General features: G+C 34.9%; 1 protein-coding gene across 2 annotated transcripts in view; it reads left to right on the top strand.

Moving 5' to 3' along the window:
• UBR2 (ubiquitin protein ligase E3 component n-recognin 2) overlaps window positions 1-16,440 on the top strand; it is a 54,707-nt gene extending 38,267 nt beyond the window's left edge. For both annotated transcript variants that reach the window (XM_053937562.1, XM_053937561.1), the window contains exons 30-47: window positions 383-582; window positions 1,438-1,531; window positions 3,032-3,193; window positions 3,525-3,622; window positions 3,860-3,932; window positions 4,733-4,881; window positions 4,969-5,024; window positions 5,457-5,553; window positions 7,476-7,543; window positions 8,029-8,164; window positions 8,785-8,875; window positions 9,658-9,788; window positions 10,427-10,535; window positions 10,774-10,830; window positions 12,345-12,422; window positions 12,698-12,868; window positions 13,540-13,641; window positions 14,414-16,440. In XM_053937562.1, the coding sequence (XP_053793537.1) occupies window positions 383-582; window positions 1,438-1,531; window positions 3,032-3,193; window positions 3,525-3,622; window positions 3,860-3,932; window positions 4,733-4,881; window positions 4,969-5,024; window positions 5,457-5,553; window positions 7,476-7,543; window positions 8,029-8,164; window positions 8,785-8,875; window positions 9,658-9,788; window positions 10,427-10,535; window positions 10,774-10,830; window positions 12,345-12,422; window positions 12,698-12,868; window positions 13,540-13,641; window positions 14,414-14,555 (2,014 nt within the window). In that variant the 3' untranslated portion in view covers window positions 14,556-16,440. The remainder of the gene's footprint in view (window positions 1-382; window positions 583-1,437; window positions 1,532-3,031; window positions 3,194-3,524; window positions 3,623-3,859; window positions 3,933-4,732; window positions 4,882-4,968; window positions 5,025-5,456; window positions 5,554-7,475; window positions 7,544-8,028; window positions 8,165-8,784; window positions 8,876-9,657; window positions 9,789-10,426; window positions 10,536-10,773; window positions 10,831-12,344; window positions 12,423-12,697; window positions 12,869-13,539; window positions 13,642-14,413) is intronic.
• Window positions 16,441-17,778: the final 1,338 nt, after the last annotated feature.

Genomic DNA, 17,778 nt, shown 5'->3' on the forward strand with positions numbered 1-17,778 from the left:
ATATGTCTGTTGAAGATCTGGAAGAAAATCTGTTTGGTAGTTGGAAATACGAAGTAGAGAACGCTAATTATTTTGTGGGGAAGTGGAGAGTTCAAAATTCATATCAGACACTTAAGGGATGGTGATGATGGAGGGCTGGAGATAGATTCAGTTTCTGTGTTAAACTGGAGTGGGTTATGCTGTTGGGAGGGTTATGAATTTTTTGTAGAAAATACATTCTACTTCTGGGCGCATAGGAATTGTTACATAAACGCCAAAGCTATTTTTTTGTCAGGGAGCATTTATCATAAATTTAAAAAACTCACTAAGCACACGTAAGTCATGATCTGAATTATAATGTTTTTCAAATAATTTGCTCACTAATATTCTTTAAATATTCTAGCCCTGTAATTTCAGATGCAAAACTCACAGCCTTGGGTCCAGAGCAAACCAGAGTAGCTGAACCCAGACAGGTTGTTATGTGTATATTGTGCCAGGAGGAGCAAGAAGTTAAAGTGGACAGCAGGGCTATGGTCTTGGCAGCATTTATTCAACGATCAACTGTATTGTCTAAAAATAGAAACAAAATTATTCCAGACCCTGGTAAGTACTGTTCATAGTTGTCTTAAATATTAAAGAGTGTTGGGGTTACTGTGACAACAACATTTTTTCATCTGAGACAGTCACATAGTCTTCTCACATTAACTGTTTGTGAATGGCTTCATTGTAATCAGTGGCAAAACTCTCATATTTGGTGAGGTAGAAATACGTGTGCTGAATAATGTAGATCACAGTGTGAGGCATGAGCTCAATGTTCTGCCATTCATTTGTGAGAAATTGTTTATAACTGTTGAAAAAACCCTGAAAATCAGAAGTGTTACATGCCTGTAACATCAGAGAGAGGAGGGGTTAATGTAGTGCTTTAAAAGTGGAAGATGTACATTTTCTTCCTCTCAGTTATATCATCTGAAATGCCTCTTAGTGATAATAAAAAATCTTGGATTTAGGTACTTAATGAAACAGATCAGTGAGCAAGGGCATTGTTACAAAGGTTTCTCTGGGTTCTGTATGTGTAAACAGATAAGAGTGTTTGTGCTGAATTGTTTTGCACTCTCACTCTGAAGATCAATGTCCATTGTTTGATGGTGCTGAACCACCAACACTGCAGGTTGATCTTGGGGATTTGTACCAGGGCCCAACACCGCTGAAAGCTTGGTTTGAAGCCTTTAAGTACAATACTACACTCAATACACTCAAACCAAAGTAAAGTGATACTTTTAAATAATTTAAACAGTTTAGGCTGTTACAGATTAGTAATGTGTTTTATGCTTCACCAAATGAACTACTCTTCTGTGATAAAGTTAAATAATAATGCACATGTGGCAACATTAATCTGCCATCAAGTCTTTTATAAATGTTTATTTCAAAGTTCTTTGGTTTCTTTTCTTTTAAATACAGAAAAGTATGACCCCTTATTCATGCACCCAGATCTGTCATGTGGAACACACACGGGTAGCTGTGGACATATTATGCATGCTCATTGTTGGCAAAGGTAAAAGGCTATATTTAAGTTTTTAGTTCAAATAACATGTTATGTTATCAGTTTGCCTAATTGCACTAATTTTAATGGCAAAATTCCTACCATGTAGTAAACTTGAAAAGGAATTTCAGGAAGTGATTAAAACAGCTTTCTGTTGGAGAAAAAGGAGTCGAAACCAAATGCTGTAAACATACTCAAAATAATTTTCATTTAATGTCATCTTGGTAAAGAAGAGTCCAAAGCCATACATGGCAGCTTTCATTCCCTTTCCTTGTTTATCCTGATGCATAATTCCCTGTGGTGCACATACATCTGGAGCTCAGATTTTTTGTTTTTTTTTTTTGCAGTTCACTGCTAGGCATGCTTTTGCTGCTTCTTCTGCTCTCTGCTGAGGTTTTATATGACAATGCATCTCTTGCACTCTTAATTCCTCCAACAGATTTAATTTGAAGTAGAGACATCAGTGACCTAGTTTAAGTTCATCTTCAACATAAACTCATTTTTATCCTTTGTTTCCTAGCATTTTAATAAAGTGTTTTGCAGTTATTTTTTATTCTTTGATTTTGGAGGCAGATAAACATGCTTAGTGCTGTGTGGTGCTAATGCCACGTGACAAATTCAAACCATTCATGCTTCTGACTTTGATTTGCTCCTTGGCATGGCTTCTGAAGTGCCTAATTTCAGATTCTGCCTTGTGTATGAAGAGTGTTAGGAGCTCCCAGAGATTCTGTGGCTATTACCACACACAGGTTTCATTTGTGGTCTTTGATGTCACTGCTCACTGAAGATAGGTTTTTAATCTTCTTGTATAGCTAGTGTACAGTCTTTGTGGTTACCATAATCTCCTGGAAATGCCCGTAGGTGCCTGTATTCAGATCATTTTGGGGTCATCACTGGGCATGCTTTAAACCACATCAGAGGCTTCTGGAATAGCAGTTACATTTAGCAAAGTGGTGAATTCAGTTTCTTTTTCATAGAGGGTTCAGCCAACAGTTTTTTTGGCTGCTGCTGTTTTGGTTTTGGCCTGTAATAGAAAACATCCAAGGATAATGCTCATGGCATCTTCCTAAAAAATTATGTAAAAATTAGTTGGGTTTTTTGGCTTGGTTTGCATTTTTTATTGGTTTTGTTTGTTTGTTTCTTTATTTCTTAGTGGTTTTTGTTTGTTTGAGGGCCTTTGCTTGTGGTGTTTTGGGTTTTTTTTGTTTATTGGTTTGCTTTGGTTTTGGTTTTTTTAATACTTCAACTTCTCTCTGCCTCATCCACTTTTCCCTTAAATGTACAGTTCAGAGTTAACCATTATTTTAACAGCCCTGTGAACTTCAGCACTTTAGGGTAGATTTTAGCAGCCAAAAGCACTAATACTTTATCAGACAGAGAGTAGAGGTTTTTCTTTCTGATAATAATCTTACCTATATTTAAGGAAAGGCAAAACTGTGCCTTCCTGAGAATATTTTAATTTCTATGTTCAAGTAATAATAATTTGCCACTAATGTCTTCTCTTTTCTAAAGGTATTTTGATGCAGTCCAAGCAAAAGAGCAACGAAGACAACAAAGACTACGAGTACACACAAGTTATGATGTAGAAAATGGTGAATTCCTTTGCCCACTTTGTGAATGCTTGAGCAACACTGTTATTCCTCTGCTTCCTCCACCAAGGGTTTTGTTTAACAGGTCAGTTTGGTTTATAAATGTAGTCAATAAATGTAAAAAAAAAACAAAGATGCCAAACCAGCTACACCCCAGAAGACCTTCCTGAATGTTTGTTGTCTTCTGTTCTGATAAACTCAAATGGATTACCTGTCTTCTTATTTTGGTTTTTGGATTTTACTTTGTTATTGTATATTATGAAAGCCTAGGACCTGGAGAAAAAGGTCTGAATGTAGAAAAATGCATGGGCAGCAGAGAAAAAGCCCATTGAGAAACAGATGAATGATGTTGGAATGCTTATGAAATACTGTCTTACAGATTGTTTTAACATTTTTTTGGGTTTTGTTTTTGACAGGTTAGACTTTTCAAGCCAACCAAACCTAACTCAGTGGATCAAAACAGTATCCCAGCAAGTAAAAACCCTGCATTTACTACGAAATGAAGACTGTGCAAGTAAGTCTGAAGAAATCTGTACGTTTGTATGCAAAAATGTTATTTATATTCATGGAAAAGATCAAGCATTTTGCTTCTGCCACAACTGAGTCGAAAGATGATGGCATAAGTGGCAAGAACAGCTTGGGATTTCAGTTTCTGGTGATGGAATTTCAGATACTGCTTCCACACCTTTCTATAATGTAGAAAGTACACGTGGGTGAATAATCAATGATTTATTACTTTTTGTTTGTACAGGCCATTCTGGTCATTCAGAACAAATGGATCAGCTACAGTTACCTGAAGGATTTAGACCCAATTTCAAACTGAAGTATGTATTTACATATTAACATATCATTCATCATGAAATCATAACATGAAAGTAGAACGTAACTTCAATGCTAGAAGGTCTCAATAATTAGGGCAAATATAACAATTTTACTTTAATTAGAAAAGTTAATATTGTTATGATGATGACATTGAAGTCCATCCCAGAAGTCCTAAGTAATTCAGTAGAATTGCAGAAGTGAATAAGCTAAGTCGTTGTGCAGAAACATGCTGCAGTTATATAAATTGCAGCATGAAGATTAAGATTTGTACTACTTGTAGCTGGATGAAGGATTCATCATTATAGCCAGCACAACATGTAAAACATGAAGGAAGACTATGAAATGGAGAGAATATTAATGTGTAATTTCATCTCTAAAGGTGTATTTGCATTTGGATCCACACTCTCTTCACTTAATGGAAAGTAACAAAACTTGTTACGTGGTGCACACATTGGTTTGCCAGCTGCACACAAAATGCAAGACTCTTATCCCAGCTGATGACAGATTTAGCTTTCAGTCACACACATTTCTTGTAATTTAGCCTTGACTTTATTGTCTTTGAAGACTAGATATTCTTAACTCTAAAAATGAGATTGGTTCCAAACAAAAAATCAAAGAATAATTGGGGATCTGTCACAAAAAAATGAGGTTACAGAATACCAGATCCAAAGAAGGATATTAGAGTTGTCACTTAAATTTTAAAACTCCGGTAGTTCATCTGTGGGGTGAATGCTTATCATTAGAGGTACTATGCTGTCAGTGGAGGAAATAATGAATTAGTAATACTTTTTCTTTATTTCAGGAATCCTTATTCTGAGAGCATAAAAGAGATGCTGACAACTTTTGGTACAGCAACTTACAAAGTAGGCTTGAAGGTTCATCCAAATGAGGAAGACCCACGCGTACCTATCATGTGCTGGGGCAGCTGTGCTTACACAATACAGACTATAGGTACTGATCTGTAAATTTGTCTCCTTAATAGGAGATTTTCAGAATCTGTTTAAACTCACAACAATTAATTTTGGGGTTTTTTTCCAGAACGAATTTTAGCTGATGAAGATAAGCCATTATTTGGTCATTTACCTTGTCGACAGGTAAGGAACAAGTAGCAATTCCTCTCTGAACTGGTGGAAAAAAAGAGGGACTTCTGCTTCATTAGTGAGGAATATCTACATTTTAAGTTATGGTTATTGGATAGTTTTATTTGTTGGACCCTATTGTTTAGTTGATCTGTATCTGATCATTAAACTATTTTAAAACACATATAGCCAAACTGTTACTTTTTTTCCTATAAACACGTAATTTATTAAGGCTGCAGTTTCTCGTGGTAACAGTCAAAATAAGAATGCCAAAAGGAACTTGCATATTTGCATAAACATAAGTATCTGTCATATACTTACACAATCAAGCTGCCCCCATAAACTGCAGTTGAGAGGCCTGAAAAAAATGCTGTTAAGTCAAAAGACCTTTTCATGTTGAAGACCTTAATTAACTGTGACAGTGTCTCTTTTTCTTTATTTTTACAGGATGACTGCCTTACGTCCTTAACAAGATTTGCAGCAGCTCACTGGACAGTTTCATCTCTTTCAGCAGTACAGGGTCATTTTTGTACTCTATTAGCATGTAAGTTTGCCACCTTATACTGTTTTTTTTTTTTTTGTGAAGAATGCTTTCAGAATGACTGATTAGAAGAAGATTATTTTATGTAGTGGTATTAAGTAATAAACCGAGAGCTGCTGTTTCCACCTGTATGTGTCGTGTCAAGAAAAAAGACATTCTTTTGGACTGCAGCTCCAAGCGAAGCATGGATATTTTGCTGTTAAAGAGTTCTATTGATTCTTCATTAGCAAAAGATACCTAGAGCAAATGAGAAGGAAATGTGGTCCTTCACAAAAATAATCCATTGGAGCTTTAAACATGAAGAAATTAAGATTAATGTAGTGTGGAAAGGGTATTTGCAGAAGTCTGTAATATATCTGCAAACTTCTCTCTCTTGGACAGGACTTACTCTATAATGTCATATGTTAATTGAGAATTTTAATGAGAGAAGCCAAAATGTTCGAAGCTTGAAGCATTAGTAGATACAGATGAAAAGCCTGAAGTTCAGCCTAATGAAGTAATTGCCCATGAGAGGACAGTTCTGAATGGGTATTATAAAATGGGATAACTTTAACGTCTCCAGTCAGTAGAGCAGAGAAACTTTTAATATGCATTAATACAGTGAAATTACTAGTAGATGGATACCAGCTACTTCAGCAAACAGTTGGCAGCTTTATGGGGAAAAACTTAATTGACGTCAGTTTGTAGCAGTAATGGTTGAGCTGTTTTCTATGTGAAGCAGAAGAGAAAATGCTGCTGACTGTTTGATGGGAACTTTGCAATATATGGTGTTCTGAGTGTTTTGGGTTTTCTTGAAAATTTGAGTCAATATTTCTTCAAAGCTCTCCTACCTTCCAACTGACAGAAGCAACTGTACTGCTTTTATTTTTATGAAGGAAAAGTTTCTTCTATTTTGTTTTTTTAAGCTAGGAACAATATTGGAAATTATGAGCCTTTGATCTGTCTATATTCTGTACATAAAGATGATTTATTGAAAATAAGTTCGGTTTTGGAAGTCCCTTTGCTCTGGTCATGTTTTTGATACAGACATTTTTCACACTTTTGAGTTGAGTTCTGTGGCTGTATGCTGACAAAAGGAAAAGCATTTGAAATCTGAATCGTGGTGAAATGTTTGCTAATAGAAATAGCTTCCAACTGTCACATATCTTCAGCTCTCAATTTTTTTGGCCAGCAAGGCAGCACTCTTCGACTGAAGTATTTTTAAGTTGTCATGATGAGACTATTTTTTAATCTAGTAGTGTTTTTAACTTGGCAGCTTAATACTTATAGCTGCATTGTAAAATATACCCAGAGCTGTAGCTTTATTACGAATCAGATTTTACTGCTTGGACTAAAGAAGTAAGCAACTGTTCCTTGATTGTTACTTAAAATGTCTTATAATGTTTTTCAAAACACTGAATTTTGTGTTTACTTTTAGATGAAGTTGCTTGGAATTCATTAAGTGTATGAATTTTTATTGTCAGCTGGAGTGCTTTGGTTAATACTTTGTGGTTATTGTAAAGACTACACAGAGAGACCAACACCTAGCTCTACTTTAATTAGAGATAAAGTAATAAATTGAAGAGACTGTAGCCATGAATTTTTGAGTCAGTAAGGCAAATGATTTATGTAAGGCACGTTCAGGCAGTCTTGTGAAGTTAAGCAAATTGCAGGAGTTTTATTTGAGCAGCTGTCCAGGAGACAACCATCAGTGTTCCTGTTTAGTCACTATTGTTTTGTTTTAGTGCAATAAAGAAGTCAAGACTCTTTTCCAATAATGTTGAACAGTTCTTGAATTGACTCTGGCCAAAACAGGTACATTTGTATTTTAAGTTCTTTAAGCATGTAAATGAAGGAGTTGGCTCTCATTTTTTAAGTGAAGTACACTAAAATCTTTTCATGTATAAATGTTCAATTAATATTTTTTTTCTCTCCAAAATACTTAGCACTGGTGCCTAATGAAAAAAATGGGAATCTTCCTTGCATACTTGATATTGACATGTTTCATTTATTGGTAAGTATTTCTTAATATATATTAATAATGTTTTGATCCAGTAAGCACTACATAAAAACTATTGAAAACTTTCTCTTTACTCTGGGTTAGGAGCCTTTCAAAATATTCAGGTTTTTGGTATTTTTTCACTACTTAATACACTCTGAAGACTTTTAAAATTTAATAAAAGTATTAAATTAAAAGTATTGAATAAAAGTATTCTTTTCTATAAATTAAAAGATGAGACATAATGCATACTCTGTCTGTTAGAAACCCCAAAATACATGAAAACCAACCCCGCCCCCAACAAAACAACAAACTCAAAAAAACCAAAGGGACTCAACACTTTCCTGATAGATAATTGTTGTTCTCCTAAATAATGTCTGTGTAACTAGCTTAAAAATTAGCCTTATGTAGTATGCTACCTCCAAGGGGTGTAGTTGCAGAGAAAAGGGGATGATTCAAAAGGCAAAGGAATATACCAACTTCCTTGTTTTCTTTCACAGGTAAGCTTGGTGCTCTCTTTCCCTGCCATACATTGTCAGGATTTTTCAGGGGTTAGTCTTGGCACTGGAGATCTTCACCTGTTTCATCTTGTCACTATGGCACACATAATACAAATTTTACTTACCTCATCAACAGGTAATGCCACTTTGTCTCAACTTCTATTGAAACAATTCCTCCAATCTTTACTTAGGAGAAAGCTATGGTGCTGCTGGTAAATGTGTGCAGTTTACAGTTACAAAATAGAATTGTTGGTGCTGTCTTTGAGCCCACAAAGAGTATTGATAAATTTTACTCATCAAAGTTCAGTCACGTTGTCTTTATTGCTCTACTCCGGGAGTTTCTTGGAGCACAGCTATTAATTAATCCTGTCTTTCTAGCTACTGTAGCAGTACCTGAAGTGTTTATTGCAGGCTTGGCTTAGGCATTGCCAGATGAATGAGTTGCAGTTAGCAATGTATCTCCTGGCTAGAGGAGCTGGAAAAGACATTGTTTGCAAAAAGCAAAGAGCTCCAAGCAAGTATGTCAAGAAACCAAACCAATTGAACAACTAAACCAGCAGCTCACTGGAGCTGACAATAGCACAAACTTACCACATAAGATGTGCAGCAGAAAACTGCTCTCCAGTGCATCATATTCTGTCTCAGTGGAATACTTCATTTAGTTTGGGCATTCTTATCAGAACTTGAAAAAATACATTCTTGTTATGTAAACATGTATATATGAAACAATTTGTTAATTACTTATTTCTTCTTCAGAAGAGAATGGCATGGACCAAGAAAACACTAACAGTGAAGAGGAAGTAGCTGTCCTTACACTATATAAATTTCTTTGCCAGTGTACAGGAAGGTAAAACCATGATCTTTTGATAAAATTTTATCTTATTTGTCTCCCTCCTGAGCTGAAAATTAACTACTGACTGAATCCTATATACTAGTGCTGTCAAAGATGACACTTTTAACTTGGGAATTCTTACATCTTGTTTCTAATCCAGCACTTCTAGCGTCACTTAAGTAACTATTCCTGCAAATTCATCTGTGATCAGGAGGATAGCCACTCATGAAGATTGTGTTTGGAAACAATTTTTTTAGTCAGTTTGCAGAATCTGGAGTTGGCAGTGTCTGAGTACAGTTAGGATGGGAATGGCTTTGAACAGAAAGCAAGTAGGTTTTAGGTGAAATTAGGTGTTGAGAAGAAGTTGTTTCCTGTGAGGGTGTTGAGGCACTGGCACAGGTTGCCCAGAGAAGTTGTAGATGCCCCATCCCTGGCAGTGTTCAAGGCCAAGTTGGATGAAGCTCAGACCAACCTAGTCTAGTGGAAGGTGTCCCTGCCCATGGCAGGGGGATTAGAATGAGATGGTCTGTAAAGTCCCTTCCAACCCAAACCATTCGGTGATCTGAAATGGTTATGCAGAATTCTCCTTAAATTACCGTCCCAGTTGGTTACGTTTTTTTGAATCTCTAGTTTGTTGTTTTTCTTTGAGTTTGCTTTGAAATAAACACTTTGTATAATGATTGTTTCAGCTAAAGTCAGTAATTTAGTATGCAGTGTGACTGAAGACTTACTAAATACATCTCTCAAACGTAAATGATTAAATAAAAGCAAACTTTTTTTTCTTTTATTCCCTTAAGTGCCTTGAAAGAAATTTCCTCAGGCTGGCACCTGTGGAGGAATCTAAAAGCTGGAATCATGCCTTTTCTGAGATGTTCTGCTTTGTTTTTTCATTACTTAAATGGAGTCCCAGCACCCTCGGAAATTCAAGGTATTGTCTGCTTTGTATTAAATCAGTTTTCAAGACATAAACATTAATGGTCAAAATGAATTACATTTAAACACTCTTGTCTGAAGAAGCTGATTGAATGGATGTGGGCTTGTTACCAGTGCAGCATCATATCAGCATAATGAAAAAGGCAAAAAAAAAAAAGTTTGTTTTTAAAATGTATTTTTAATATAGAGGTAAATGCCATTCTAGATTACTTAAAACAGAGTTTGTTTGCATTCTGTTAATAAGGGAAATTTTGATTGTTTCAAAGCTCCTATGGATTGCTGTTTTCAAATGAGACCTGCTTTTGCTTGCATTGATTTCATTCAATCAACTTCTGGTAATAATTAATATTAAGGCCAGGTAGGATGGAGCTTTGAGCAGCTTGGTCTAGTACAAGGTCTCTCCACCGTGGCAGGGAGGTTGGAATGAGATTGTCTTTAAGGTGCTCTCCAATCCAAACAATTCTATTATATCTCTGTAAATTCACTGTGTTACACCCCAGATAATCAATGTTGGTAACATTCTTTACTGTCCTCCACATATAGCATATGTAGGGTAGAATGTAAATCTGAAGGTGGTCATAATAAACATTGTAAATATGAAGTTTTGAGAATTACACCTTTTTTGTTTTTCAGTAAACGGAGCAAATCAGTTTGAACACTTATGTAGCTATCTCTCCTTGCCAAACAACCTCACTTGCCTTTTTCAAGAAAACAGTGAGATTCTGAACACGTTAATAGAAAGGTGAGTTGTGTTTTTGTGCTTAGTTTTAATATAATAGAGAATGTGCACAAGATAGTAGTGTAAGTATTCTCCCAGGAATACCTATGGAAGTGAATCAGATTTTGAAAAATGTTTATGAAAGTGTTTTGAGATAAACCATTTTGGTTGTAGTGGTTTTTTAATAGATGTACCTTGGATTTTTTGCTTATTTATATTTCTAACATCTATTGAAGTTAAAAGCCAGTTTTTTTTCTTATAGTTGGTGCAATAACAATGAAGTAAAAAGATACCTGGAAGGCAAGAGACATGCTATCAGGTAAACATAAAGAGATTTTAAGCAGAGATGGGGGGAAAAACTTTAATGCTGCAGCTTTCTCCAAATACTTTTTCTGTTGAGTGTTTATAATAACATAATATCTGTTCTGCTTTATTGAATGATAAAAATATTAGGGAAGAAGTGATTTTTTTTTAATATTGTAAGAAAAGGAAATATTGCTTAAATTAGTAGATTTTAAAGGCAAAGTTTAATAGTGGGGTTTTATTTAGACTGATGTGCAGGAATTAGAAGTCATAAAATTGCATCTCATGTTTCCTATTACTTTGTACCTTCTGATGCAAAAAATATGATGTTGCTAAAAGATGTGTATAACCTTTTTTTAAAAATACTAGGCATTGAAGAGCTTTTTAAATAGTCATTTTAAAGAATCCAATTCCTTCAGTAAAGCCAACACCGAGTCAGTTGCTGAAAAGGAAATGAGCTTTTCATACATTTGTTCTTGCTGCACAATTACTTTGAATTCAGAATGCATTTAATACTTAGTGGGTGTAGAAAAGCATTTAGGGTGTTGTTCTTTCTGAAGGCTGGGTAAAAATAGTGGTTAACAATTATCCTAATAATTAGAAATGAATGTGAAGTTCACAGTGCTGTCATTAAAAACATATCCCTGCCTTTTCATTTCCTGTGCTAAATACATAAAGTCAATCTTTTAACATTATGCATACAATAAGGCTGTGATAAAAATAAAAATTAATCACTTCATCTGTGAAACACCAGACCATTAACAGAATTTCTTACACAGTAAGAGTATTCTGGTTGTGTAATTGATTTCTTGCTACATGTGTTAGTTGGGATCTTTTCCATGTGTTCCTTTTGCTGATTCTTACCTGCTCTTCCAAAGCTTATGTCTAACTTGACAGTGATAATTTCTTTTTCCTCTCAGCATGTCCTTGTACATTGCTTCTGTTACAAACTTCTGTCTGCATTTCACAGTCTAATTTGCATTATTCCTAGAATTGAAGATTATTAGAATTTTGTGTATAGTATCTGTTAGTTTTAAATATATTTCAAATATATAAGTATTTGACATTAAATAGGTCCTTTTCATGGCATGCATATTTCATTCTTTTCAGGATACAAGTTCCCTAAACTTGAAAGTCAGACTATTTTCCATTCAATCTTAGTGACAAAAAGAAAATACAAACAAACTTATACGGGAGAGAAAAAATATTTCTTTAAATCTGTAGTGACCTCCTAATTAGGTTTGCTACAAGCATACATACAAATGACATGTATTTTCCACCTCTGAATTTTCTCAAATTCATAAAAAAACAAGACTAAGAAAAAGGGAGGTGGTTTATTTGAGAGATGTATTGTGTTCGTCTTTTTATGTGCTACCATTTTACTCAAAGAATGGCAGAAAAGAGGGAAACTTTAAAAAATTAATTACTCACAGATGCTGTTTAGATGAGTCAGGAAAACATGAATGAATTTGAAGTCGTTTGTGTATTATTCATTGAAATATGAGTGCTGATTTGATTGCTTTATTCCAGCTATGCAAGAGAATCCAACAAATTAATAGACCTTCCGGATGACTACAGCTGCCTCATTAACCAAGCATCCAATTTCTCGTAAGTTGCATGCAATTACAGTGAGCACCCCAAAGTCTACTGCTTCTTTCATCAGCTGGGAAACCTTTAACCCGAAAGTCTCAGAAAGTTGGGTATGGAATCATAAAGGACACGTAGCATTTATCAGCAAAACTGCCCTGTATTTCAGTGAAACAGTGAAATAGAAATTTTAGCTGTTAACTGTATAAATATTCAAAAGTACTTCTGAATTGTTTTACTGTCTGGAGTTTACACATACAGTGGGTTTCTTTTTCTTTTTTTTTCCCTAACAAAAGGTGTCCAAAATCAGGTGGTGACAAAAGCAGAGCCCCAACATTGTGCCTTGTGTGTGGGACCATGCTGTGTTCTCAGAGTTACTGCTGTCAGACTGAACTTGAAGGGGAAGATGTTGGAGCCTGTACTGCACATACATACACTTGTGGTTCTGGAGTGGGCATATTCCTTAGGTAAGCAGCTGAACACCTAGCCTATCATTGCTGGGTTAGATGGTGTGTATAGTCATTAAATTAATAGTTCTATATATGTGATTGCAGGCAGTGTTTTGTTAACAACAGGATTGCCTAAAAATTAAAGTGTATTCATCTTCCTATGCTTTGGTGTAAGGTTTGGAGGTTGCTGCTTTGAAAATAAAATTTCAAAGAAAGTTCAAATTTCATTTTCAAGGGAATTTGTTTTACATGTGCATTTATTTCTACTCAAGTATTACAAAATGATGAAGGTGAATACTTTGGTTTTGTTACTGCTGTTGCTGGTGAAAACATAGAAATTAATTTTAGTTGTCTTCCTGCATACAGGGAAGGGTTAGATAATGTCTGTTTTCGCTTTGGCAAAGATTAATGAGAAGCAAAATAGTTTTATTTTCGTGTAGTTCTCTTAAGTATTTTACACAGCCTGCAGATACTAAGACATGAGACAACATTGTTTTTAACTGCTACTGAGGAGTTATAACAGGAAGAGGATGAGAAATGTAGTTTTAAAAAAATGTGCTTTTAAAAATGTGTACGTGCAGATTATACAGAATGAAAGTAGGTAAGAACTGGAAAAGCAGTGTCTATGAAAGTATGAGACACTATCCACCTCAAAATCAATACCTAAAAATCTCTCTGTTTCTCTCCAGAGTACGAGAATGTCAGGTGCTATTTTTAGCTGGGAAAACAAAGGGCTGTTTTTATCCTCCTCCTTATCTTGATGACTATGGAGAGACAGACCAGGGACTCAGGTAAATATTTTTTAAATTGCATCTTTTAAAGACAGGAATTATAGAACTATCCATAATTAGGAAAAATAACTTTTTATGTTATCTATTTATTTTAATTATATTAGTAACATTATTTTTTGATATTGCTGCTGTATCTAGTTCAGATGTTTTAATGTTAGTATGTGGGTTTAGGTCAAAAATATTTCATGGATGATCTTCCCCAAATTAAAAACAGTTGTCTTGAAAACTGCTTAGTTAAATCTTTCTAGCATCTGTGAATTTGTATCTAGTTCATTTGTTTTTATAACCTGTGTTAATTTGGTACCAAGTGGAAATACTATGATATTTTTTTTATTCCATGTGGTAGTTCTTTGTCTTAACTCCTATCTCTGCTTCCTATCTGAGGATAATTTAGGGACTTGAGATTGTTAATACTTGCTATTTCTGAAACTGGCCAAAATCAGAGAATATGAACTGGTTCAACCCAGAGAGGTTGCTAAAACCCTGCATTTGGAGTTCTGTGGGCTGGATTTGAGGTTCCCAGAGACTGGAGGGAACTGTTGAGCTGTAAGAGAGGGGCACCTGTAGCACTGCAGGTTACTCATCCAAATACCTATTGATTTGCTCTGATAATACTAATAATATTATTAATAATAATTATGAATAATATTAAAGGGTTATCTAAATATTGTAGTATTTTATAGGGTTATCTAATACTTAGTATGTCACACCTGAGTGTTTGTGCTTAGTTGCAGTGTTTTATCATTCCTGATAAGTGTTATCTCCTTTTCAGACGTGGGAATCCCTTACATCTGTGCAAAGAGCGATTTAAAAAGATTCAAAAACTCTGGCAACAGCACAGTATTACAGAGGAAATTGGACATGCACAAGAAGCAAATCAAACTCTAGTTGGCATTGATTGGCAGCATTTATAATGATTATCTGCTGAAGACTGGAACTTTAATAAAGATTTTTGTAATTCAGTAAGCTTTTCAAAGGAGGGATGAGGAAAAAAGTCTAAGGAAAATACCCCCAACAAACTCAGTCCTGTTATTTAATCTTTGTTTTCCAATGTATTTCATAAAGATACCAATTAACATTAATCAAGTAAACATCTTTCTATGTAAGCAAATTTTATTAGTCCTATAATTTGCACTGTGCTTCCTTCACAGAAATGTCTTGGGTTATGAACCTGGGCAAATGAACTTAAGTTTCTGATAAAAAAAAAGAACGACTCTTTTTGGAAGTCTGACTATGATTTTTCACATGAACTGAAGAGAAAAAGACTGCTGAAACAGAAACTAGATAGAGCACAATTCTGGATTGTGTTTTGCCCCTTGCTAGTAATCTGAGCCGGTTTATTTATTATTCTGCATTTTAATACTTATGCTGTGTGTACATGCAATGGAATGAAGTAAGGAAGCCAATAATGTAGCAAATGGATGTTTCTGTCTGCATCAGTGGATAATTCACTCTTTCACGTGCTGTATCTAAAAAGGATTTTGTCATTTGTACTCTTGCAGCTTTCTTGCTTCCAGTTGTTTTCTAACTAAAAAAACCTAACAGTAGCTTTACAGGTAAAATAATTTAATTTAAAACTTTTTCCAGAGCATTGCACTCCTTAGAATTATGTAGTTTTTTATTTGAATTTATCTGGGAAACCCTTTCACTTCCAATTACATGATTGGTTATTGATATTCAAGGGTTGACATTGTGCTTTAGAAGTTATTTTAAGATAACAATAATATGTAAAAGTCACGAAAACTAATTTTATGTTAATTTTCAAAAGCACAGAAGATATTTTCTTCATTTTTGTTAACATTTTTGTCATTTTGTCTAATTTTAAGGTGCAAATCCCATCTTCTTTTTGTTGCAGATAAACTGAGTGGTTTCCTCTGGCTTTGAAGGGCCGCAATCACACTGCCCACATTTTTGATTTTTTTTTTTTTTTTTCCTGCTGTCCCATCAAGTATATTTACTTTTTGGCTTGATTTAAAGCTCTGTAAAGATGTTTGCATATAGTATATTTTATAAATATATTCTATAACTGCGCAGATTTGCACTTGATATGAGGGTGCCTGAAGGCAGTGAGTTTTCTAGTTGTATGTAATTAGACCTCCAAGGTGTCTCTAAAAATCACATTATGCTTACTGATTTAAAATAAAATCCATTACCTTTCCCTCTCCTATCTTCTGACAAATTAGTAAAATCTTAATTTACATAGTTCTATTTCCTTAACAGTCTGTGGTTCTTTTAGTTAAGTCTTAATTTCTGACTGCATCTCAGCCCGGATAAACAATTCCCTTCACTGTCTGCCAGGTCTTCAGTTACACTTGGTCTGACTGAATTGTTCCTATTTTTACAGATTTAATGCTTCAGATAAATTTTGTATATTCATGGTGTACAGGACAGTTTTTCAAACATTCAGTAATAGTATTGAGTGAAGATGTGAAGTATCAAATAAAGAAACTTGGCCAATGTGGATTTCCTTTTCTTAACATCAGTACAGACTGCTTTTGTCTCTGTTACCTGTCATAGATTGGATCATTTAAATATTGCTGTCGCTTTTTAGGAAGAGACATGGAGAAGTTGCAGGGGAAAATGACATTTAATGCTTTATCTTTGCCCTTCCCTACTTAAGGTGGTTGACATACCAACAATTTCCTGTGCATGGTTCTTAGAAATCCCACTTTTTTGATGATGTTACTATTCCTTTGCTTTTTAAGCTATGTGCCACAGTTTCAAATAATGTGTAACTGCATTGAAAAACTCTTTTCCTGTAATCTTAATATTAAAAAGATAATCAACAATTCTGACAGATTTCTCTGTGCAAACCAAAATACTGACAGCAAGGAGTTTTTGGTTTTCGTCTGGGATCAGAGTTGGATACAGCAACCACAAATAGTTGCAAAGTATACAGTTTATTATTTTTTTAGCAAATTGGTCATCCTTAACTCAAGACTTCCCTTTTCTGATTTATTTTGCATGTGTTTATATTAATGCAGAAATATTTATATATAACAATGATTCAGTATCAGGGAAACAATATCTGTAATAAATTGGCTATAACTTTAATGTTTATGGGTTATGTGTGTACAATCTAGAATATATTATGTCTGTGGGGGAAGGAAAAAAAAAAAAACAACAAAACCTACAAAAAGTCCCAGATAAAAAAATGTCATAACAAAATACAAAACAAAGCTGAAAGCATCAAGTGTGAGCTTTTCATGTCAATGTTCAATAAGTACTTTTTAAATGTTGTTTTTAGAATTTTGCTGAGCTTGTTCCTTCAAGTGTGCCCCTTGTTAATCACAAGCTGACAGAAATACCTGGATGTGCAACATCTGCAATTCCCTGGCTATAAGTGTAAGATGATTATATTATTAGTGTCACTTGCTTCAGTCAGCTAAACCTTTCTTGACCTCTACCAAAAAGTCTAATCGTCTTTTTAAAGGATTATAAGTTACATTTTATAAAGGGATAAGGGTTGAGGTGCATATCAGTAATGTTATTTACTCTGTTCATACTAGAAGACAACACTTTTTACTCCCCCCAGTCTGCCACAGGAGGCTCATTTTTACTCTGCTCAAAGTCTGTAACCAAGATAACAAACTCCTGATGCCTTCTGACTTGTGCCAAGAGCCAGTGCTGCCACAGCTCTCTAACCACTTCATGTGATGTTACAGGGAAATTTGGCTGAGATGAAGTGTTCGTGGATTCTCAAGACTATTTCTGTTTTCAGCTCTCCTCTGGTTCTCTGCAGCTTCTTCCCATGTCCCTCAAACCAGTCTTCAATGCTGATCACTAAGCAAGTAAATTTCATGCCTTCCCACTTTATTAGCACTGGGAACAACCTCAACTTGAAGGGTTCAGTTCAGTCCTTTTCCTGAGACAGTGGACATGGGGTGAGCAGCTGCACAGACCCTTTTCTGTCCTTTCTCATTCAATGTGAGCCCTGACCAGCTCTCATGCTTGAGCCCTGGCATCTCATTTTTAAGTGTATTTTATTTTTTATTTTATATTAAATGTTGGTGTTCTGTTTAGAAGCTCTGTCATGAAAATTTTCTCTGTGGCCTGAATTTGTAGAGGAGAAACTGGATGCTCAACCCACGTTCAGCATTAAATCCCAGCTGTTTTCCTCTCTGGACAATTAAATTG

The sequence above is a fragment of the Vidua chalybeata genome, chromosome 3, assembly GCF_026979565.1.
Source record: "Vidua chalybeata isolate OUT-0048 chromosome 3, bVidCha1 merged haplotype, whole genome shotgun sequence".
Lineage (NCBI taxonomy): Eukaryota > Metazoa > Chordata > Aves > Passeriformes > Viduidae > Vidua > Vidua chalybeata.